The following is a 25,602-nucleotide window of genomic DNA, read 5'->3' on the forward strand; positions in this document are numbered from 1 at the left end:
AGCCACGTTCTGCATCTGGACAAGCGATTGTCATTGGGATCTTAGCTTAGCTCAGCTAAACGTTACTCGCTCATTGTTCTGCATGGAATCTCACATCAGCGGCAGAGAAGGAGAGAGACAATGCTAGTAATTATGACTCCATGTTTGTCCTGCACAGGCCTAGTCTGTAGGTGGCGTCGTAACAAACAAGGGAGACGTTTACATAAATATCTGCTTTCTTCACAAACTTTCAAGGACCCGTGGGAACCCTGGGGTGAGTATTCCTCTCTGTCATGGTCAACCAAGATGTCACCACTTGTCTGAGTGTTGTGAACGCCTGCCATCTAATATCCTGCTACCACACACTCAATTTTACAACAATGTCATCAATGATACAGTAAAAATATACAAAACTGAACAACAAGGTCATAAAATGTACGCGGTTTCTTGAATGCATCTCGTAGCTGCTCCACCCGTTTGTTTTTGTTGTTGTTTTGGGTAGAATTCCGCTCTGACAACAGTCCGAGTCTGATGTCGTCTGCACGGAACGTTGTTGTCGGTTTGGCCTAGACACAAAGTTTTCCTCACTCGTCTCATTTAGACCACAGTGAAGTCGGTATGAAAAAAGCTGCTGGATGGTCAGTGTGTGTGGAATATCCATCTTAAAACTGACTTCACTGTCCAGCCAAACCAAACTGGCCAAGTGACCACGAGCTGAGATATATGGATATTTATTTATACACAAACACACACACAGTGGGTTGGTGATCTCCTGGGTTTTGTTCGAAACGTCCGTCATGAGAATAAAAGCAGTGGAACGTGACAAAAAGTTCAGTTTATGAGGAGTTCTTCTCCATCAAAAACAAAAAACAGACCTGTTAACGTCAGTTAAAGACGTGCCAGTCGCCGTCCTCTGGGAAATTCTCTCTCCGTGTGCCGTTAAGAGCTCATTACAGTGATAGAGAAGTGAAAAACATCACCATCCAAAACCATGAAGGGCCTGCAACACCAGCAATCATCATCCAGCGAGCTTCACGCTGATCCTCAGCCTTAACCCAAGTGTTTATACGGTTTCACCAGGCACTTGATTGTTTTTGTGGTTTAAAGCTTCACTATATTTGAGTGGATGATTGTTAGGTGTTCTGTTATGTTCCCTGGAAACGTCCGTTTCCTTTAAACCGCCAGAAACTCCGGCCCCTCTGGTCGTCGGCGGGTTCACGTCGTCAAGTGTTTTGTTTATTTGCATTTTAAGCACTTTCTGGTTCCCTGAGCATCAAATTTAAACGGTGAGCCAGAGCTTTACATAGACAGCACACGCGTGTTATTACTGCCCCGCTGCTGCAGACTCATTATATAAAACCCTCACACTCTTCTGTTCCCCGTTTTCATTAGCCTTAGATAATCCCAAGTTTGAGTGCAAAACAATATCTGTAGAGTTGTTTCAGGCCCATTTCTTACACATTTTTTTGTAGATGACTGAAATTTGAAATGACTGGAAATATCTCCTTAAACCAGAGGTCTTAAACTTGCTGCACTCGACCCGCAATCAATTTCTACTTCATATCAAATTATCTCACTTAATCTCACTTAACTGCCCCCTACTGATCAAACTAGACACTCAGTGGCCCACACAGCAGTTCCCATGAGGGATTTAGAGGAAAATATCTGTTTGTGATTTCTCTGAAAGAAATAATGCTTATAATATTCATGTTGTAATAAACTAGATAAATCTTAACTGTATCACATACCAGCAAAAATGTTAACTGATATATCTTCTTAATAAGGATGTGCTGATAGGATATTCAGTATCAGTAGCAATATTGGCCAAAAAAGTCCAATGTGATTCCAAAAATCCTAAATATCGCTTAAATGCTTTTAACTTTACTCAGGCTGTAAAGAAAGACTTATTTAAGATAAAAGAAGAAAACAATGAAATGAACTAACCCTAACCCATTTCGGATTTGAAAGTGTTGGCGAGCTATCAGCTAGCTAATGTAATGTAATGTAATGTAATGCTACAGAATTTTAATGCTAAGTTGAGAATTCACCATTGCTCACATCCGTCTTGATTACATTATATTAATCGTTAAAGCTTCTTAATCTGTTTTTTTTTTAATCGTTAAAAAAGGCTCTTTATTGTTGACTTACCTTAAAGTTGGGCTGTGCGAAGCATCGCGCCACCGCGATCATGGACGCAGTGAGTGGACCAGAGACGCCGATGGTGGTCAGGAACTCGGAGATGTTCGGAGTCAGGCGGAACGGAACGGGCCGGTTAGCGTCCAGGTCGCCCGTGGCGTCATTGATGTCAAAGCGGAAGTAGGAGACGTTGAGTTTCCCCGTGTCCTTAAAAAATAGAATAGAGCACGTCAAAACCAGATCTGTACTGGAGTTATTCTATCTCTAATTCAAGTTCATTTGTTTTTATGGCTTTTAGGATGCTTGTAATTGTTTTTCTTTGCGTTTCATAACTATTCTGTGTAAAGAGATCTACATCTCAGCAAGACTGCATGACTAAATATTCATTCATTCATCGTCTACCGCTTTATCTTCCGCATGAGGGTCGTGCAGTGGGTCTGCTGGTGCCAATCCCAGCGGACAATAAAGAAAAATAAACAGCTCAAACTTAATACATATTCCTGTCTGTAGTCGTTTCTGAAATATATACCAGGTCACAGTACAAAGCCTTCTCCTACAGTACAAGATGGCTGCCGTTATTGATCTGCTTGGCCCCCGACACAGTAACACGTCAAACTATCAGCGGCAGAACATCTATAATCCTCAGCTCTGTCGCTCCCCGCTGACTTAAATATATACAGCCCAGTTTTCATCTTTAAGCCTGCATTTATGTGCGAGAGGACCGCAATATAAGCAGCCAGTCCAGCCAAGATAAGCTCTCTCATATGAAAAGGTGAGTGGCTGTGACAGCTTTATAGCAGTGCATTTCATTTCAGCTCCTTCTTCTTCTTCCCATCCCCTCCCTCCCTCCCTCCCCCTACAGTCATTTGCTCCCACAGGCCCCAGTGCAGAGCTGTGAGGCAGTGGGTTGAGACACCAGCGACCCCCAGGAGGCTGTGATACACCCGCACTCAGACTGACGAGCAGGTCCTGCCGCCGCTGCTTCATTTAAGGGCTGTCGTGACTTTGATGTCATTAGTGTGTGACACGGAGTGGCTCGAGGCCGTGAACTTGACTGTGAGAAAATGACAAGAGACTGTGCGATTTCTCAGAGCAAGTGTCAAAGATAACAAGAGCTGATAGAGAAAGTGGCTCCACGGGGCGACCAAAGTGATTCTCTGGAGATGATACGATGTCTCATGGACCAGCACAAAAAACCTTGTTACTGTACTTGAGTAGATCTTTCACGCATCTATACTTTCCTGAGTATTTCGTTTTATGACGTCTTGTTTTACCACCATATCACTCTAATATGTCTGCCACGGAAACCACAACCTTGAATTTCTACCAACTTTGCAGTTAATAAGACATTTTGTGCTGATGCAGAGAAACTAGCTATAACCAGCCATTTCATAAACATACATTTACATCATATTTCAGGTTTATTTTGTTTCATATTGAGATTTTGGCCACCATCAGACCTCGAGATAATTGAGTATTTTATTGGCTTATCACTCAATAGAGTCTTGTTGAGTAAGGTTTCTTAATTTTCACACACAGATGACATCACTGTCAACTACATAACAGACTTGGTGAAGCAGGACATTCCCAACACTGTAGGTTATTGATAAATGAACACTTAATGTCTGTAACATTGGTATTGTGTAACACTGAAGTTAAAAATGCATTTTAACTTCTTACTTTTGTACTTTTTCTTATGTAAATAAGCTGAATCAGGACTTTTACCAGTTTTTCCTACTGTTTTTTTTCTGTACTCCTGCCAAAGCAAAGAATGTGAGTACTTTTGCCACATCTGCTTGTGAAGACAGCTGATGCATCACTAGTCAGCACCATCAGAGCCAACTTAAAGGAATATAAGGTCTCTATTAAAGGGCCAGGATGGGGCTATCGCTTTGACATCCTGCCCTTGCTCTCTCTCTCTTTCACTGTGTGTGTGTGTGTGTGTGTTTGTGCGTATACACTCTCCACACCATAATCCCCCTGTGTCTAATGGGATCTGTGGAGTGGAACAGGCAGAAAAGGGGGAGGGGGAGGTTAATACTAGCGCTTAGCTGCCCGGAGGAATGCCTGTCAGCAAAGGCAGATTAGGATCAGAAGGGAGGGGTGGCCGACTGACACAATCATCTTTAATAATGACTTTAGGAAAGCTGTCTGTGGACACTGAGCACCAGACGGATGTGTGTGTGGATGGAGAAACACACACACACACACACACAGTGCTTAAATTGAACCGTCTTTGATAGCTGTAGAGCCGAGCGACTGAATATAACGTTCTGTCAAAACATTCTTCGCATTGACAGCGACCGGCTGACTGATAGGTCTGGTGTGAATGTCACAGGGGATGATGGTAATTCATACGGCCAGATACGCAGCGCACAGGAGTAACAGTGATCTTTTAATGCATCTATGAGAGTGTGTGTATCTATTAAATTAGCCCCCTGTCATGTGGATCCCACTTGCCCTTGACGAGAGAGTCCAAACATGTCTCTGTGGGGGAGGGGGGGGACGCTCGTCTTACCTGTGCTATCTGCAGCATCTCAGGATTGAGCCTGTTGAGGTGGAGCATGAACTCGGCCAGACCGATGAGAGCCAGCTGGATGGTGAACATCTTCCGGAAGGTCCAGTAATCTGTGGCATTGGGGAAAGTGTGGAGGGCCCACTCCTTCAGCATGCTGCGGGGAACCATGTTCCCTTGCACCTCTTTCAGGATGTCCCGCAGCACCTGGTCATCATCGGGTTAGGGTCAGAGGTTATTATAAATGACACATTTTTGTTGCTGATTAACTGTTTCATGAATTTAATATTTAGTTAGAGACGGACCATTAGTGCTGTTCATTGACTGGTTAATGAAGCACTTGTGTGCATTATTGGTTTCCCTTAAAGAGTTACATCAACGCCCAACTATCAATTATTAAAGCTTCAATTATCAGCCATAGGCTGCACCGACTTCTGAAAATCGGCATTAACTATAGAAAAATCTATACGAGTCGACCTTTAGTCAGGAAGATTATGTTATTTATACAGTTGTGGTTGAGATATTGATATTTTATTGACATTTTGCACCCTGGGGAACACCTCCAAGGTCAAAAGTGATTGGTGTTTTACTGCCCTGTGAGTAACCAGGTGTATAGAAAGGATTTCAAACTACATTTAGAGCATTTCTGTAACTGCTCCAGTAGTATTTGTCCCATGTGTTGACCCTGTTCTTCAATAAAGACAGCCTTCGTGCACACAAATACCATTATTTTCACTATTATTTTCAACACATACGGGTTTGAGATATTATTTGACTTCACATTCGTGTTCTCCAACCAAACACACAACTGCAAACAGCAGTAATTAAATTTGATTCAGTCTCTCTCTGGTTTACCATAACTGTTGGATTTGCTTATTCCAGAGGCCAAAAGTATACCACCCCAGAGCACATAACTTCTGTGCTATCTACAGTATCAACAGTAAATATGACACAGGCCTTTGTCGTGAACAACCAGAGTGCAAAGGCTCTTTATGGGAGCCACCATTTTTCTCTGCGTTGAACCATCATAAAAATGACATCCATTACAGAGAAGGCAGAGATGCTAGGATAGAACAAAAGGAAAAGCAGCCAAACATAAAATTTACATTCAGCTAGAGGCCGTGTCTGGCCTATTCTTTTTAACCGATAGTAAAAATAATGATAAAAGCCATCTTTTGTGGGATTTGTCACCATGATTGACCGTGTGAGTGTGCGTCTCCGTACCTGGTGGCTGGCCTGTGTGCCCCGAGCCTGCACGGTGGCCAGACGATCGTAGTATCTGGAGATTGGGTTGTCGTGTTCGATGCCCTTCTTGGCGCAGCGTTGTTTGTAGATTTCCACCAGTGACAGAGAGGAAGGGTTGTCCTCCACCAGTCGCATCTGAGGCGACACTGCCACCACTCTGGGAACTAGAGATAGTCGGAAGGAGAAGGCAGGACACAGGTGGGAAAGCAGGGGGGAGGAAATGGGGGAGGGATGTAACAGAAACCAGAAATGAAGAGGTGGTAGAGGGATGGAGGAAATAAAGTCAGTGACACAGAAGCTGTAAACATTTGGCTGCACTTACTACAGAGAAAAAAAAACAGAGTGTAAACATTTTATGTTGGGAAACAGCAGCGGTGGAGACGTGCCATCTTTCAACACCAGCCAAGGTTAAAGAAGGTAAAAACGCTGCTTGTGGTTTGTCCAGAGAAAGCAGTCTAAACATTTACATACACTGGCACACCGAATCACATCAATAGCAGCCATTCCAGTTGGGAGGAAATTGGTTGAAAGGGACTGTTGAATTCCCCTTCCATATTTCCCCTTAAACAAACCAATCAAGTGCATAAATGGAGAGTGTGCAAACATCTGGGTGGAGGCGAACCACAGGGGGATGACTACAGAGAGGAAATAAGGCTTGAAAGTGAATTGAAATTGTCTGTGGTGTGTGAGTGGAGATAGAAACTAAGAGAAAAATGAAAGTAGCTGGTCAGCACCAACTGTTCTCTCGATACTCACACACACACACACACACACAACGAAATGATGGCAAATAAAAATATAACAAAAAATAAATAATCTGGATGAGCTGATACGATTCTCAGTCGGATAGCAGGACAAAATCACCGGATCAGACATCGGAAAAGGAAAAAAAGAAGATGTCCACCACCACTGTCGTGACAAGGACATGAGCGAGTTTAATACAGTACCTTACACCCATTCAATGTGTGTCTGTTTTTTTGTTTGTGGGTTTCTTTTGTGTATTTTCGGTGTGTTTGAATAGTCACTAACTAACTCATTTATCACCCACACAGCCAAAGATGGCAGGCCACACACTGGTGTCTGAAGCATGTCGAGTGAACTGTTGAACAGATCATTTTCAATACGGTTTTAATATGGGTAGAAATTTCACACAGATTCTAAGCCACCTCTTGGAAAAAATACTCCTAATGCAATCCTAAAGAAATTTCAGCCCCAAAACCCAATTTTCTAACCCCTTAACCCAATTTTCTAACCCCTAAATCCATTTTTCTAATCCCTACCAGTGAAGAAGAGGTGCCTCTTGGTGGTCTCCTTTCTCTTCTCCAGACAGGGGTTGAGGAGACGCAGGAGCTGCAGGACCCTCTCCTCGCGGCGTGACTCGGTCAGACAGGCGTCATTCATCACCAGGTACGGGTAGATTTTGCCATTGTGGCCGCGGATATAGAGCCGACGTGCCGCTGTATTGTGTTTCTGGACAATTTCCACTCTGGGCATGAACCTGGAGAGAGGCGCAGAGACAGAACTGAAGTAATAAACAGTGTGGGAGGAAATGATACAATGGGAACAAAGCTATAAAGAGACTCTGGGCTTCTATGGAGCCCTTTATAGCGGGAAGTTTATATTTTCCTGACTCAAAATGAACAATAACTCTTAAATAATATTAGATTGGAATAAGTCACAGGGGATTTCAGTATCACCAGGACAGGAGAGGTATTTTACCTATACTTAATCTGCTATTTAATACCATTTATTGTCATAAAAAAAACTGTATTGGTAGAAGGAACAAGGACATTTAAAATGGAATGCGTGCTTGGTGGAGCACAACATTTCTTTGTTGGCTGATGTTAATTCATCCTTTTGCTTTCCAGCCTGAGGTTCCCCCGTCTAAAAAGAAAAAAAGTCCTGTACCTTGCAATCTTGATGTAGTAGTGCGTAGGTTTGGGCATGAGGAACTCCCCGGGGATCTCCACCTCAGCTGTCTGTGCAGAGAAGTTGCTGAGGAAGCGGCATTTCTCCTCGATGAGGAAGAACTTGGGCAGCTGCTTGGTCTTCGCCTCGAGAATCTTGATCCACTTTTTCAGCTTGGAGATGAGATTGTGGAGCTTCATGGAGCCGGGCACGCTGAAGTCAAAGTCTGGGAGCAAAGGAAAAAGAAAAGATGTTTTTTTCAATTTAAAAGGGCCTTGCTTTACAGTGGCCGCCACCTTGAGTCGCCACGTTTCCACGGCAGCATGAATGAACAAACTAGCCACAGAAGCTGAAGCTAATGACACAGATGACAAGAATGAAACCCTTTCTGACATGTGAAGGCCACCATAGTTTCATGATGCGCCAAGGAGAGAAGAATGAGAGGAGGAGTCCCCCCCACCCCTGTTTAAAGTCACTTATTCTCTGACACTGGATCTTCAAAATGTCCTTCACTGTGTAAATGACCTCCAACTGCTGCAGTGGTGCTGTCAACAGTAAATAAGTGTACAGTGCTGGGGGGGAGCCCTCCGAGTGTGTTTCTATTGGTGCAACCTTTAACCTTTCCCTGCAGCTGCATGCTCCCAGAGCTCTGTGCTATGAATCCAGATATGTCTTGGTAACCTTCAGAATAAAATACCCTTAAAGAGTTAAAAACACATGCAATTGGAAAACAAACAAGGGGAAGTTAAAGACAGATCTGTGGTTACTGGTTTGTACCAAGTGATCGACTCGTCAGTAAACCTTTACCTTTTAATGGTCTCGATCATGAGTTTCAGCTCTTCTTCAATAGAAGATGGTGTCAGTTTTGTAAATGATGTTCCCATAGCATATATGAATGGACACCAGTGTGATTGACAGCTGGTATCATCCAATAATAGCCTGGTTAGAAGTCACGACTGATGCAAACCTCAACAAAGCAGTAGTCAAATGGCAAATCCAGAGGCTACAAAGAGTTTAATTTTCCACCAAAAGTCTGCATCCATTTAAATGGACAGTCCATGAGTTTCTCCACACAGTGATAGCCTGAGGTAGGGCAGCGGTTACAGAAACTTACATTTGGGAAATGTACATAATAAATATTGTGTCTCACACTTACTCGTTCCACTCTGAGCACCACGATGCCTTGCTTAAGAGAACTTAAAAGGAATAAGTAATACACGGCGGGGCTGTTGGCACAAAGAGAGCCATTTTCTCTATCAACGTAAAACTCCCCGGCGCAAGCCGGGAGCTGATTAAATTAGAGCAATAAAAACGAGAGTCTTAAAGTATTCAATTTCAGTTTCAAGTTGCATCTCATATTGTATATAACATATTGTGATGAGCTGCAGGAATAACAAAAGAAGGGGAATGAGTCAGGCAGGTTTTCCATTTTAGAGTAAAGCCCCCAGGGCACACACGGATACACACACACACGCTCACCTCTCTTATTTCAGTACACCCTGTTGTACTGCCTGTTATAATGAACCCATGAAACTGCAAGGCCTTGCCATTTCAAACCCGTTCAATCTCTCCCAGACCTCCTAATACTTTAAATAAGCCCTTTAAAAACAGCCAATGTTCTTTTCAGAGTGGCTCTATTTTGCTATCCATCCGCCCGCAATTCACCTGCCTCAACAGCGGAGGTAAAATTGAAACAGTCCTGAGAAATTGCAACCCGCCAACAATTCAGCACCATAAAAGCGTATAATGCCAGCAAATGGAAAAAGCGAGACGGGCTCCACTCCGACGGAGGTGCAGAGCAATAAAGCAATATTATTCCGTCTTTATCAGATATAAAACATTTTTGCCCGTTTAAATCTGGAGACGGCGGCTTATAAAACACAGACATTATGTTATTATATCTGGTAACGATAACTCAATACAGAGGTGATTCCTATATTCTGTCAAACATAGGCAATAAAGCTTTATCTGAAACAATTAGCTGATGAAATTCCACTTTGTTTTGAGCTCCAGCTGTGGTATTTATAGCTGTGAAGCAGTCGCTGCGGCACTCACATGACTGTGTGTAACTCAGTAAAGGACAAAATTAAATTATTTAGCACTGCATCTAACAAATTATTTTCATTTTATTTAAATCAATTAACATGTCAATGAATTCCTCAAATCATCAATTAGTTGTTTGGTCCAGAAAATTTTGATCAGTGTTTCCAGAACCTCAAAATGACAATGCTCAAAAATGTTGTTTTGTCCACAAAGAAAATATGATTCAGTTTTAATCATTTCTTTGTTATATGAAGCAAAGAAAGCGGAAAACGTTTACATTTAAGAAGCTGAAAAATCAGAAAACATATTAAAACTCCAATCAATTGCCTGACTATGGAATCATAATTCTTTTATAATCGATTAATAAAACAGCATCTATCACATTTGAGTGAACAAAAATGCAGGTAATAATTGGCCAATGCTGATGATTAATCATCTAAGTCAACATAGATTATCGACGCTAAGAACTATAAAGTGTAACACCCGACTTGTAAATATAACTTTAGTATGGCATATTATTATTCAGCCAAAGTATCTTTTAACACCGTTAAAACAGTAACTCATGCAAATAGCATTCACCGTCACCGGATTTGAATGCCTCCCGCTGCCAAATGTTATATGTGCAAACATAAACCCACATTTACCGGCCCACAAACCCCGTGAAAGCGAGTGAGCCACTAACGCGTGCAGGGGAAACGGGGGCTTGGCTGCTCAGCGGCTCTGTAAACCCTGTTTGTTTCGCTCTGGAAGGCCTGTGTGGTTTCAGTCCCCGTCGGGCCGCGCTCCCGCGTCACTGTGGGGACAGCTGGGTAGCGACGGTCGGCGGGCAGGCAGAAACCCTGGTGACGCCTGGCTGCATGTGCACAGCTGGTGTCGCAACATCTGGCGAGATTCATCAGCGTGGCTCTCACTGTTTGTCTCACTCAGTGTTGTTTGTGTTCTTCACTCAGTCAGTCCATGTGCTGTTGCTGTTGCCATCACAGCTCTCTCGCTTTCTTTCAGACTCTCACTCCTATTGAGGCCTTTTTTTCTGATGATTTTTCCCTTGCTGCCTTTCATTCATCGGCTCTACTTGCCTTTCTTTCCACCAGGGCCAAACACATTAGCTCTGTTGGCCACTCACTGGAGCACTGGAGGGTAAAAGAGGAGACTAAAGAGAAGAGCAGGGGGAAGAGGAAGCAGTAGAAGCCGCTTTGTGGAATTGTGATATAAAAGGAGAAAGTAGAGGTTAATAGAGAGGGCAATTCAGGCGACATCCATACGAGGCATCCACATGAAACCAGAATTTATATGATCTTTTTTCTCTCGTTCTTAAAAAGTTGCCCGTAAAACACGGCATAATTTCAAGAAATGTTCCCATACCCATAACATCCTGCCAATGAGTCTAAACGTTGTAGTATATGTGCCAGGTTTGCGATGCTGCCACAGAAAATACCTCGAAAATGTCAATGAAAATGTTCAACAAGGTTCAACAAGGACATGTTTTCCAAAAATAGCATTTTAGAGCTCTCAAAACGCAGATTCCAATAAACAATGTGTGTTTTCTGATAAAAAAAAAAACACTTTTAAGCTCAGAACCAGATCATTATCAGCCAATATTGGCTCTAAAAAGTATTATCACATATTGGCAAGATTCCCCCGATATGACTGATGGCTAATCCTCCTTGAATTCTATGCTGGTGCCTTCTCCTACCATTTTATATGTTTGGTTTATTTGTTTTGCACAATGGATAAATTGTATATCTGCACCTGCTGTGACATGAGTATGAAAAGAGTTGGGTGCAGGGAAAGAACATTTATATCAGTATCTGTTTCAGTTATCGTCCCAAGCACTCCAATATCATGCATCCCTAACAATGTATATCAACATGACTGGTCAAATACGCTGGGCATTCATAGTTTTTCTGCTTAGTTTCAGAGAGTAATACTATCAAGAAACAACAACAACAAAAAAGACAAGGTGAAACTGTGTTAAACTGCCAATAAGAACCAGCTGTGAAGAGAATGTGGTTGAAAGTGTGTTGTTGTTTTTAAAAAGCTCTCTGTTTTTGTCCGTCCAGACAAAAATGCAGCCCCCAGAGTTTTCAAGCAAAAATAGAACGAGCAAAGATTTTAAACTTCAGCTCTGTGGGCTGTAAAATGCTTGGGGTAGTGTGGATGGCAAACATATCCTGAGCAGAATTTATGTGTTTGTGAATGAAAATGAAGTAGCATGGATGTAGTCCTGGTGTGTGTGTGCAATCACCATGCAGAGTCAGTGTTTTTGTGACAGACGCTCTGTGTTTAAACAAGGTCCAGTGAACTGTGTACAGCTCTCTTATGCAACGCAGGAAAACACACGTGGCATCCAAAACCAGAGGAAAGATTGCTTTGAGAAAATATCTCGGAGGGGACGAGGGAGGGGAGGCGTTTGGCTGCACGAGAGCTGCACCTGTCCTGTCGGATTCCACAGTCTGCATGCGAGTCTGAGTGCATGAGCCAAAATAACTGGAGGCTTAATCAATGCCTTTTACAAGCAAACACATGAATATCACACACTTTGTGCCTCTGAGACGTCTGAAATCTAAACTGGGAGAGATCAGAGAACTGCATCTTGTCGTTGAATGCCTTCCAATTCCTAATCTTTGATGTTGCATCAGTTTACAACACTTCAGAGAATACAGAGATCGGGAAAGGCAGGAAAGTGTGCCATCTGGAATTTTCTAGGGATTCAGGCATAAAAATGTAGTCAGTTTTGAAATCTGAGCGAAACTATATGAATGTTTCTAATGAAAGTCCAATATTAAAAACTTGTTTCTGATGCAGATACATATTAATCCATCCTCTGTGGCCAGGATTACGTAAAAGTACTCTTGAATTCACATACCCACTCAAATATTTCGTAGGCTACAGTATCTTTCACTTTTTGTTTTCACTGCAGTGGTTTTTGAGACAAAGACGAGAGGATAATACAGTGAGCAGCACTTAGAATAAACCAGCACTTGACTGTTGACTTGGAGTACAATAACAACAGATAGTTGGAATACATTTACATGTCAGTGTAAAATGGCATAAGTAGCACAGAGCCAAGAAGGTGAGAATTTCTTCTCACGGCCTCTGGTGGACTGTAACTCTATAAAAGATGCAACAAGAATCCATTTCACTCTGATGCAACTAAAAAGCTGCCAAGAAATAAACTTATTTCATTACACTGCATCACATTGGAGCCAGATAGTGTTTTTACAGACTTTCAGATGCTGCTAAGACTGAACTCAAACTTTCATAATGGAGCTTCTCTGTTTTTTAAGGCCTCATTCATTCTGCCTCCATATTACGATTGCATTTGAAAACGGCATTTTCAAATGAAAACAATCGGTGTCTGGTTGAGCGTTACAGGTATTTCTCTATTCTTCTATAGCAGCGTTTCCCAAGGACAATCCACTGCAAACCATTTTACAATATTCGGTATATTATGATAACAGCAAATTTGTGCATAAGATAATGTCCTAACCCTAACCTTTAATATCATTTTTAAAAGATACATTAACAGCAGAGAAAAAATATAAATACCTATTATGGGTCTAAAGCCAGTATTTAATGGCCAGCCTTACCTTAAATACAATTCAAAGCTTAGCCCAAAACTGCCTCACTTCCTGAGAGATGAGGTTCTGCCTCATTAGGACCAGGTTTTGGTCTCCAAGAGGACTACTAGTCCTGACAAGGTCAGAGTAAATAATCAAATCATGTGGTTGAAAACCTAAATGACACTGCTCAAGCTGCTCCAAATGACGGTGCGTGCTGTGTCTCCTGGCAGCGTCCTTATGTTGTTACCATCCGTTCGATATACTGCTACTGAGGCCAATCAGGCACCTGGCCCATCATCATTTAAACAAGTGTAGACATACAGTAACAGCAGCACTGCTCATGTTTCCTGTGAGGTGGCTGATGTCTGATCCAGGGCTTTGGGGAGAACAGAGAGTGCTGCTGCTTTCACCAACTGCCTCGGTGTCACGCCATGTCAAGGATTCATGAAACAGATTGGATTTTTCATTGTCATTGTTGTCGTTATCTCTGACAGAAAACATCCCGGTTTTTGTTGACTCAAACGGACGGAGAGAGAGAGAGAGAGAGAGAGGAAGACTCATTCACCTGAAATAACTACAAACAGGTTTTTCCTGAAGTTGTAGCCTCCACTTTCAGACACTACAGCGACTAAGACAGTTTTAAAATTATAATATTTATGCTTTTATGAATTCAATTGAAGTCTAGACCCTGAAACTACTGTGAAAGGTGAGAGATTGATGTGATATTCATGGTAGAACGTCTTTTTTTCGGACAATTTTTTGCTAGGAAGTGCGTGCGTCACGGGCGCAGCGTGAACATTCAACATCCGGTGTGAACAAAGCCTGGGGATGTCTCACTTTTATGTCTCAATATTTTGGCATGATGCAGTGGAAAAACAACTATTACCAGTGATGCTAGATGTTAGAATGACTGGCACCAATGTGAACGAAACAAGCAAAAGTTTGAAAAGTAGAAAACTGGAGGCAGAGAGCAAGCAACCTCACACTGAGAAGGATCTTCTCACAGTCAGAGGGCGAATTTATTACAAAAAGCAAACTGACCTGTGGTGAACTGTCCCTTCATCTTCTGGAACACAGGGTCCTGGGCTGTGGCCTGGGCCCGGCGGGCCAGTGACTCGGAGGCAGCGCTCGAGAACATGGTGGAGACGTTGGACACGTTCTCCAAGCCCACGCCGAAGGTGCTCACGAGCTTCTTGACAAAGTTGAGGGTGTGCGGTGTGATCTTGGCGTCGGACACCGCGCCACTCTTCTCAAACGCCACTGAGTAGCACTTAGCCAGACCCTGCTGGAGCTGCCGCAACACCTGAGGAGAGGCAGAGAGAGGAAATGATGTTAAAGAATAAATACTCCCATTAGTTAAAGGTCTGATGTCAAATTGACATCAGACCCACAAATTGATATCACTGATTATTATTTTTTAAAAAGCATATATTTTACTTCAGATGCCGTCTACAATACCCCAGTATTTCTTCCACATCATCAAGATCTTTGAAAAACGATGATGCAGTTTAACTGCTTTCTCTTACTTCAATCAGCCATGAACAAATAGCTTCTTTTATACTTTTCCCTGAGAAAACATCGTCCTTACTTTTCAACACTGATGTTGCTGTCCAAAGAAAGGTCTGCTTCCCGCTTCCACTGACACATGTGGCGTAACTGAATTATGGATCATTATTATTTTTATTATTATTGGTATCATTGGTTTCATATGTTTTTATGGATGCCTCTGATACAGATTCAGACTTTTGGAAATTAATGTGGAAACAGAACTACAATGAAAAAGATGCGACAGCGAATGCAAGAGCCACAGAGGTGCGGGGTTTGACAAATCATTTTCCCAAAGTTGCGTTTAGTTTGTATACACAAAAATTTTGAGAAACGCCAGTTCTGTGTGGATAAAAAAGCTGATACCATACAAAACCCTCGTCCCTGTGTGTGTGAGCCCGAAAGCAACTTTTTCTCAGAAATCCTATTTGTCTGCTTGTTTACACTGCGTTTCCTTTTGGTGTGATTTTAAACAGAACAGTGGCCTTCTGCATTCACAAGTGTCACACACAACACAACGTCAGTGGCATCTGCTCCAGCATGCTGACTCACCCTTTCACACAGACTTTCATCTGCGCGAGTACCTCTGCTGATGGAATAAAGGCAGAACAACAATGCGCTGAACAGCGAGGCAGAGCAAAGGTGCTACATTCCCTCCTCTAACAGGCTGTGTAAAAGGGACTCAAACTATCAGAACTACAGGGACATTTCTTAAGGAGCAAAGGTGCCGCAGTGTGATTTCATACAGCATCCACAGCGAGGCGGGGGGGAGGGGGTAGAGGTGATGTGCTGTAAGATGCCTGTGCACCTGCTTGCCCAGTGGAACGAAGCATAGACGCCTGCAGCTGCTGCTGTGTGTCACAAACCATCACAGATAATCACACGGACACACGCGCGTCAACAAACTTCCAGACCTAAATCCCTCGTCCCATCCTGCACGCTCACTGCACCCATCCATCACACATCTCCCCCCCTCCCCCCACAAACATACCTCGTATGGATGCTGCCTCGCATGGCTAACACGAGAAGCTGCCAATACAATTTGCCATGGCGAGGCATGAACTGACAGAACTGGTGATTTAAGGTGACATACACGTCAGGTAAAGAGATTTAAAAACACAGTATTGAATCAAATGTGTCCGTTGGCTTTTTGGTCTTGGGCATGGCTCCTTACCATTTTTACCAGTATCCACTAATACCATTATCACTTTTTTTCTTTTTATATCCTAAAATAAGTCCATACATGAAGCTATCATGTGATACCACATGCTTTTGTTGGACTGTAATGGAATTCAAGAATTCTTTTTCTGATATCTGATACATTGATTTTGACCAGTCCCCCTAGTCTTGAATATAAGATGTAAGGTTTCTCAGCTCTGACCTTTATATGGCAACACCACAGAGCCATTTTTATACATGAACTCCAGGAATGCAGCGGGAGACAGTCTGAGTGAGATGACTTCATAATAGCAGGAGAATATTCAGAAAATTCAGGCAAACTGGAACCTTAAAATCCCATTTGAGTTAAGTATACAGCCCAGAAGTGCCTCAGACCATCTGAAGTAATTACCACAAGGTCCAGGAGAGGGCACTGTAAGCACAACTTGGCCTTACATCCACATAGATAAGATAAAACGTCCTCCTGAGTTTGACTCACAAAATCAAAGCATCTGAGAGGCACCGTGTAGAAGTATATTTGGTTTCGGCACAATAAACGTGACAAAACACAACGTGACAAACAAATGTGCAGACTTCACCTGAGTGAGGTGGCGGGGGAGGCATCACAGACGAGCAACACAACAGGAATATCCAAATATCTTCTCAGGAATAATGCGTCAAAATCACACATAATAAGATGTGCAAACATACACACATTTTACATACAGGAGTTCACAGTATGAACTAAAGGCATGACGACTCTCACAACCAGCTCACTATGTGATACACTATTAACACACACATAACAACATTGTCAGACACATACGAAAACCGACCACTTTGTTCTTCTCACCTCTTCGTGCCAGTTCTCCCTGAACCACACCATCTGGTCGACGATGCCCTCCAGGGAGGACAGTAGGGTGGGGTGTAGTTCTCGCTGCATGTGCATAATCCGGCTGCAGCGCCACATGGGTGCAGTGGCCCGTATAGGGCCCGGGTCAGAGGCACCTGAGTGAGGCTGGTTCCCCACTGAACTGGGCTGCTGTTGTCCAGATGCATCTGCGGAGAAGAGAGGATAAATGGAGGGGAAACCTGTCTGAATCTGGGTTTGAATGGATTTTTGAGCAGTTGGAATGTGTTTAATCAGCAATAAATCCCAAAAAAAATTATATTGAGATGAGTTTTGATTGGCTTTGGAGCCTTGGACACCGCTCATTATTTTTATTTCATCAGTCACATCAACAGAAAGACGGACTCAGGTGAAAGATACAGATTAGTAATCACTGCATCATCGTCAATGAGTTTCAGGGTGGTGACGTTTTCTTTCTCCTCAAAATCCTTTGTTTTGTTTTGGGCACATTCATGATGTCATATTTCATACACTGGTGGAAAAAAAACAAAAAGGGCAGAACAACTACTGGCAACGAAAACTTTCATCTTTTTCTTTTGTTAGCAGGTTCATAAATTCTGGGTTAATCCACTCAAATTAGTGTATTTCACTACGGGTAACACTAACTCTGCACGGAGAGAGTAGAAAAGTGCTTTTCAAGTTCAGAGAGTGGTTTGAAAAAAATAAATAAAAGCAAACATATTACAGCCAACCATGTTTACTCACCACTTTTGTAGCGCTCTCGCTGTTCGATCTTGAGCGTCAGGTAAAGGGTGCGGATGGGGAAGTAGACCGCCTGAGGGTACACTCGTCCCACCTAGCAGATAAAAGGGTCACAGATTACATTTCAAAGACTCTCCCTCAGGGCCGCGAAGGAGAGAGACAGGAGGTGAAGAAGAAGACAGACAGAGAGATGCTCTGTGTGTGTGTGCGTCAGGTAGGGAGAGAGAGCAGGAGATCATACTGCTACAGCCAGAGACCTTCACTCTAACACAAGGAGGGTTTGAAGCTTTGAGTCGAGGGGAATGATGACAGGAGTTAAAAAGCATCACGGCGGAATAACCAAACTGAATGTGACTGATGATGAAACTGACCCCAAGACTTTCAAGAAAAGTCATGGACAACATTAAAAGGCTCAACGGTTGAAGTCGAGCTTTAAACACAGCAGGTTGTGCTCCAACTCCAGGGTGGTGGATTCCTTTGACAAGAAACGCAACAGGTGAATTCATTGAAAACCTTTGTTGGTAACTTTGTCTCAGGTCTCGCTGCTAAAGGAAGTACAATATTACCAGCATTGGCTTTACAATGTGTCAGCAAACACGGCAATTTCACCACAGAGGAGAATAAATGACCTCTGCTGTTGGGTGTGAGGAAAATCTTCTAACCTCCAGTGCATGAAAGCTAGTGAAAGGAATGCAGGGTTCATCGTTTGTTGAGCTAGCAAGATGCATTCACAGACCCTCTTGAATTTCATCACTTTTGTAGGATTTACAGGGCACTGAGCTTAAAGGAGAAGATTCAAGATACATTCAAGACACCTCGTAAATGTTGTTCTCTAACTTAACTAAATGCTTGCTTGCTGCCACCTTGTGATAATAAGAGTAAAACAAATGAGGTATCTGGGATATCTGCAAAAAGTCAAATATCGTGCAACTCTGGTGTGTGAGGGTAAGATTATTTGTGGCCTAGATTATTTTTCCTTCAGAAAATAACATCTTGTGTAAACGTACAGTTCACGCAGTTCAATGCAGGTCAGTGAGAGGGAAGGAACATACACAGAATAACAGTTTGACCTTGATAAGTCAAGGCAACTTCACTTGCTGCGAGTTTCCTTCCTTCATTCCTATTATAGCAATAAAGAAAGCATTTGTCCATCAATAACACACTGATTGAGTAAAAGCCCACACACTCAATGCCTCAAGTGTCCAACACATCACACACTATTTTTTTTTCAATGGAATCAACCCTTTAAATGAGACATATTTAATGTTTGGCTTTAGAAGTGACTGAAGAAAGCGACTGAGTGCATGACATGAAACATGAAAGTTCAGTAGAATTCTATAGAGTCATTTTATAACAGTAAGCTTAGGCACACTTTCCTTTTTCTCCACAGCAAGCAGTCATGGTGTTTAATAATAACAACAATAAAAAGTCTTTATTGTCCATGAAAGCGGAAATCTGCCTATGGCTTCACATAGTGGTTAAAAACACAAAATAACCAACACATCAAGCACCCACAGACATCAATAATAGCGAGAATGTTATTATTGATCCATGTTCATGACGACATGTTCAGAGAAGTTACCGCATTTATTATTAAAGACTTTCTCGGTTGATGTTGCGGCTCGACATCGTCTGCCCGAGGGCAGTTTTATGATAAAAGCAGGATCAGACACAATTCTCAGAAATACATCCTTATTGACAATATGCATGGAGTGTCACTTACAACTTCCACTAGAATATAAACCAGCGACTTAGCGTCCCTGCACTTGTTGTTGAGGGTAAAACTTGGTCTTTTTAAGGTAGCGTTAGTGATTAAACTGCCTGATACAGATCGATATAGATTAGTAGTTAGCCTTGAGGGATTAAACATGGCCTAAAATTGGGGGAAAAAAAGCCTTTACATTCAAGATTCGTGAGACAAAAAAAGGGAGCACTGCTGTTTAGGCTCTGCTTAATTCTATAATTAGGTGTTAAACACCCTTGGTAACTTCTACAAACACCGACTGTAGAAACTCTCTGACAGCTTACTGGAAATAGTCCTACAATATGAACAAAATGGCTAGAATTTTAACTTACAAGAACAATAGTACCTAATAACCAGGACGTATAAAGCACTCTCACAGAAATTTGAGGTAAAAGAGATGTGGTTTGGGACCACTAGATATTGAAAGGAGACCCCAGGGTTCTCTCAGATCTCCCGGCAAAATTTCATAGGCTACAATTACATAGCTACTTGATCCCTGTCAGACTCACTAAACGCCTGCGGGGTGGAAAAGGATACCCCCACATCTCAGCAACAGCACTGAGCTCAGTATGACTGAGGGCAGGACGGTGAGGGTGGTGGTGCAAGATACAGGAGGGGCTTCTTCACACATCAACCTAATGCTTCATGGATTTTGTAACCAACCTCTAAGCTTTTCCTGACACGACTGAAGGATTGGCTCAGTGTCAGTGGGATTGTGAAAGTGCACAAATTCAAGATTTAACAACAAACAGCCACAGGTTTGAAGTTGCCAGAGGTGAGAAAAGGGCAGCCAATGGTTATCTATAAAGTACAGTAGTTCTTCTTCTCGGATTACAAATCGACTAAGAGAGTTATATCAGATCTCAGCATGTCTTAAGCTTGTTACAATGACTCCTTCATTCCTCAAATGCATGTAACTCTATATTCAACGCGGTTTCCCATTGATTCAGAGTCTATTTTCAGCCACTTTTGTCAAAGTTGCTCAGCTTTGTCAATTTCCCTCTGCTTTCAACTCACTGACTGTTTATAATACATCTCACCCCCTGACAAGTTCCACTGTAACAGGACAATTAATGTTATTGACTGAAGCGCTCAGAGGTTTTTTATGTTCTGGAAACAGCGTGTACACATTCAATAAGGTCAATGGCTGCACATTTGCATGGCCTGTACGTGGATTATACTGCATTCTGTAATTGTTTACACGAGGGCTGAACAATGAATCGTTTTCAAATCGGAAGAGCCGTTTCAAACAATGCAATGAGCAAATCACAAAGGCTGAAATTGTTGTACTCAAATAAAAGCAATGCATAAATGTATAAAACAATTCATATTTTTAATTTCTCATCCTTGCATTACTTAATATTTTGACGGATGCCTCACGTTGCTTTAAATCTATAATATTGACGTATGACTTAAAAAATAAGTAACATGTCCCAAACATTGCTCTTCGATATTTTTGCCCTAGAGTACAAGCGCTCTGCCTTTCCTGAATCTCTCATATTTTCCATTTTTATAACCTGCGAGTTTACATTAAGGGTAACAGGAAGACGGAGCTCGAGGCAGCAGCTAAGAGCAGCATTAAAGATGAAAGAGTGAAGACGGCAGAGGAGGAAGAGGAGGAAACAAGAAAATCTGCACACTAATGGGAAGATAAGAAAATGTCATATTCTGACAAAGCTGAGGTGGACCAAGGGGAAGAGGGTGAGTGGTAGACAACGAGGCAGGGTGGGAGTACATGAGGGGAGGAGTGCTAAGATTCTCCCCCGTCGCCCCTGGTAACTTCCGTTTCATCTTCCCGCCAGCCCCCCAGGCGATCTTCTCCTCACCTTCATCAATATTTCAACATGCGTTTTTTTAAACATCCCGCCACCGCTGCAGAGAAACTAAATAATTCAGGAGAGCGGCAGAGATAAAACTCTCCGTGCATTTAAGTGTAGTTCTCTCTCTCGCTTTACATTAAAAAAAGGAGAGAAGGGATCGACCTTTTACCCTTCAGTCATTACAGGGTGATGAGGAGGTCTGACCAGAGGAAGGACTGATTTATGGAAAATCTCTACACTCACTCAGCGAGTGTCATTCATATAAACATGTAACAGGGTAGTTCTGATATTGGATGGGATATTGTAGAGATAAAAATGTAAAATCCCATACAATCCAAAAAAAATACAGTATATCACATCCTGTTTGTGGGTAAAAATGAATATTTGTTACAAAGTTGGAGAATTATATCAGACTGAGATACTACAGATACTCGAGTTTGTGATATCGGTATATGTAAATATATTACCTTTTATTTATAAACTTTTGAACGGTAAAAGGTCCAATGTGTAAGAATTAGTGACATCTAGTGGTGATACTGCAATGTGAAGTTTAATTCCCCAAGCATGTCACTCTTTCAGAACATCCAATCCACTACTGGACCAATATCATTACTGAATTTCCCATCAGCTCATGTCGCTTTAAAGTGCAGAGCGTTCAGGGTGCTGCAAAAGGCGCAAGACGGTGGGCCTCTGTAAAGCAAGGCCCTGAACTTCAGTACAGATAAAAGGCTTGTTCTAAGGCTATGAGACCCAAATAACTATTATTTTAAAGTGTTTATTCACTTATACAAACATACTTGTAACATCTTCCTCAGTGCAATCTGTACATTGATAAAACACTCACAAAAAGGACTGATGCGGTGAAAATAGAATTTATTTAATGGCCAACTGCTTCATCTTCATGGGAAAAAATGGGGAAAGGATTCCCAAGTTGAACTGAATTGAAATTTGGGGTGCTGTATTTAAAGTGCTGGGTTGGAGGAGAAATAGGTGTGAGCGTTTGTATTTATAGTTCTCATTTTAGTTCTGTTTTTTGTCTGTTTGTTCTGGTTGTGAAGCACCTGTAGCGCCTTCCAGAGGGCAGGAGGGTGAACAGCAGTCAACATGGTTATGGTAAGTGTTAGCAGTTATAAAGTGAACTGATTTACTGTGGAAAACATACAACGGAAGTGCTATTAATGGTAAAAGTAGCAGTGTATGAAGCCGCTATCACTCGTCATGGTAAAATGTGGTACATACACACACACACACACACACACACTCCCTTCTCTCACACCCTCTACACAGCATTCCCCACTCTGCTGCGAGGATGATTGTTTGTTATAGCAGACTACTCTTTGAAGACCTCCCTCTTCAAACTGTGTGGAAATAATACTCCATTAAGCAAAGCAAATTAGTCCTTGGTTTAATTACTAGCTCTGTTCCCGCAGTGCGGATGCATGCGATATTAACTTTATAATCATTTCTTGAACAAATAATTTAAAAAGCAATTCACAGAGGGACTGGTGAAAGCCAATGAATTTCCGTAAAAAGGGACAGCAATTGAGTCTGAATGCTTGATTTTGTAAATAAAAAGTAGGAGAGCAAGAGAGAGAAAGAGAGAGAGAGAGAGAGAGAGAGAGAGAGAGAGAGAGAGAGAGAGAAAGAGAGAGAGAGGCCACTTTGGCGTGAATTCAGTTAATTCATCTCGATTAGAATGACATGCATGAGCACTAATGCTAACACGCAAGCCAGATGTTTCTGGGCCCAAAACGGATGAAAGAAGCAGAGGGAAAAACATGTTAAGTGCTCATGAGTGGAGCAAACATCCAGAAGTTAAAGTGAGGATTACACATGTGAATGTGGAGCGAAGGAAAAGATGATTTTCAAAATTATTCTACAAGAGAAAAGACGCAGACACAGCTGATCTAGAGATAGCTCGATAGCACTTTCATCTGGACACTAAATATCACAACCTTTGGTATCTATGGAGACTGATATCAGTACAGTACAGTACATGTCTCTTAATCACTTTTGTGCTGATGTATTTACCACCTATCTATAACAAGACATAAATAACCAGCCAAAAACAACTTGTTTCAACTGTCTAACATTAATCAGTGTTTTGGATCATATCCAATCCAGTGATTTTGACCAGTAACTGATCAATACTCATACTGAGCATTGTATCGACTGAGGAGAAAAAGCCAATACCATACTCAGTATTGGTATTTGTCCAATATCATGGTGATAAAACCTTTTTTTTTCTAGAAGTAGACTGATTAATCTGGCCAATATTATTATTAAAAGTCACACCTTCTTTATCTATTTAGTTTACACATTACATTATTTCTATTGAAAATACAGATTAAAATTGCACTGCAGATACTAATAGTAGATTGGAGAGACAGACCTTTATTGATGTTCAATTCAACGAGTGTTGTTCTAAGTATCATTTGTTATCATTAAACTGTTATATTTTTTTATCAGATGGAGGGATTAAAAAAGAAAAATCAAAAAAAATGGGCCAAAAAAAAGAAAGAAAAGCTATCAACCATCAGTTGCCCTGATTTCTAAACATCAGCCATAGAAAAACCCATATTCTATGTCAACCTAATTTTATCCATTGGTCATCTGAACAATCCAGACTTATTTAGGACAGAGTGAGAGTTCCTACAATGGAAAATCATAATTAATCCTCAAAAAGACATTTATTTTATTTGCTACATTAATGAAACCACAGACATGTTTTGCAGCTAGTGCAGTCTGAGGAGAGTTACCTTCTCTCGCCCTGAACTCATCTTTGACCTCAGTTCGGCTGTAATAACAAAAATCTTACATTTTGCAGCTATAAAAACATAATTTCATGGTTTCATAACAGAAACCAAACTTTTCTACTGACAAAGCCTTACCTGGCTGATTAAGTTGAGCAGGGGTTTTCCTTCTGAACCAACCAGGCATGTCAGGAGCTGTGGTATCCATGCCAACCACTGGATGGGCGGCACTCCAATGCAGTACTTGTCCACAGCATCCGCAAGGGTGTTCTTGTCATCGAAGCTGAGGAGCCACAAAACCTATAGATGTGGAAAAAAGAACATTAAACAAAAGTGTAAAGGAAGAGAGGCCAATAAAACAGCAGAATACTCAAGAAAATGATGTGCTGTAAGACACTGAGGAGCAAGAGGTAAGGTCTCTATCATTAATCAGACCTCTGCTGTTTCCCTGTCTCTGTGAGGAAAGAACATCTACATCTCAGTGTGATCAAAGCCGAGCCAGGGTGGAGGTGATCTCTCTCCTCCCCCTCGTGTGCCCGCGTGTGCGTCGACATTATGATGAAGACATTAACCCCACTCAACCCCCCGGGCGCTCTTCAATGAGCCAACGTGGATACACAGATTGTGTATAATTACTGATAATCACTGGTCATCTCACTTCATCCATCAGCACTAAAGCACTGCCAACCCAGCTTGGCAGCAGAGCACCAGAAAGGGCCACCAGAAATGTAAAAAACAAAAAAAAGAGAAACCACCTAATTGGAAAGTGAAGCTGGTGGTAGAAGCCATGATTAGAACAGATAATGATAGTAATGCCTGGTGTTAACACTGGACTTGGCGAGACCATATTTATTATTTATGCAGCCTGACACAATCCCTGTAATCTCAGTGGCTATTTGAAAACACAGGCCCAGCAGGCAGTTTGGTAAAGTCTTCTCAGCCACTTCCAGTCCATTAATGACAGGGGAAATGTGTTTTTTCGTGATAATGAGCACCAGCAGACCTCAATACAGCAGCTCACTCTGTTTTACACAATATAAGAGCAGACAGTGGTCTTTCTGCACAAACCTCTATGGGGAGTTTAGTATAAAAAATAAAAAAAAAGAATTGGTGTGTCAGGTGGTGGGAATGCTTGTTAGCGGAGAGTCCATCCCTTTACCTCCCACACTGATCTTACTCAGCTGTTAAATACTGGTCTGACTGTTAGCCTTTAGCGAGTTAACCCCCCATGCCAGGAGATGGGCCTTCACTCCACCATCGATCAGCCGTGGGAACCCCTCTGCACTGTAATCGATCAAACTACTACTCTGTGCTTGTAACTGTGACAGACTGAGAGAGGAGGGAAAAGGATTGTCTGTCTTCTCATCAGCACCAATAATACATGGGATGGAAAGGGGTCGGGAAACTGGGGGATTTGCTGTGAAGCAATTTGGGAAAAAAAAGCCAGATGGAGGGCTTGAGAATTTACAGAAACAAGAGTTGAATGCAGGTGGCTGCTGCAACATGCTTCTTTCACACAGAGGAAAAATACAGAGCATGCGGCAACAAGAGGGATGTTTTCAATAAATTCAACCAATTACA

At 42.0% G+C, this 25,602-nt stretch overlaps 1 protein-coding gene across 2 annotated transcripts in view; it reads right to left on the bottom strand.

Annotated features, from left to right (window-relative positions):
* The window catches only part of LOC122759042 (transformation/transcription domain-associated protein), a 101,815-nt gene that overhangs the window by 1,196 nt on the left and 75,017 nt on the right, over positions 1 to 25,602 (bottom strand). For both annotated transcript variants that reach the window (XM_044013518.1, XM_044013517.1), the window contains 9 exons: positions 24,160 to 24,321; positions 17,708 to 17,798; positions 16,946 to 17,151; positions 14,431 to 14,692; positions 7,784 to 8,009; positions 7,156 to 7,373; positions 5,855 to 6,039; positions 4,634 to 4,837; positions 2,128 to 2,322 (listed from right to left, as the gene is read on the bottom strand). In XM_044013518.1, the coding sequence (XP_043869453.1) occupies positions 2,128 to 2,322; positions 4,634 to 4,837; positions 5,855 to 6,039; positions 7,156 to 7,373; positions 7,784 to 8,009; positions 14,431 to 14,692; positions 16,946 to 17,151; positions 17,708 to 17,798; positions 24,160 to 24,321 (1,749 nt within the window). The remainder of the gene's footprint in view (positions 1 to 2,127; positions 2,323 to 4,633; positions 4,838 to 5,854; positions 6,040 to 7,155; positions 7,374 to 7,783; positions 8,010 to 14,430; positions 14,693 to 16,945; positions 17,152 to 17,707; positions 17,799 to 24,159; positions 24,322 to 25,602) is intronic.

Source organism: Solea senegalensis, linkage group LG18 (genome assembly GCF_019176455.1).
Source record: "Solea senegalensis isolate Sse05_10M linkage group LG18, IFAPA_SoseM_1, whole genome shotgun sequence".
NCBI lineage: Eukaryota > Metazoa > Chordata > Actinopteri > Pleuronectiformes > Soleidae > Solea > Solea senegalensis.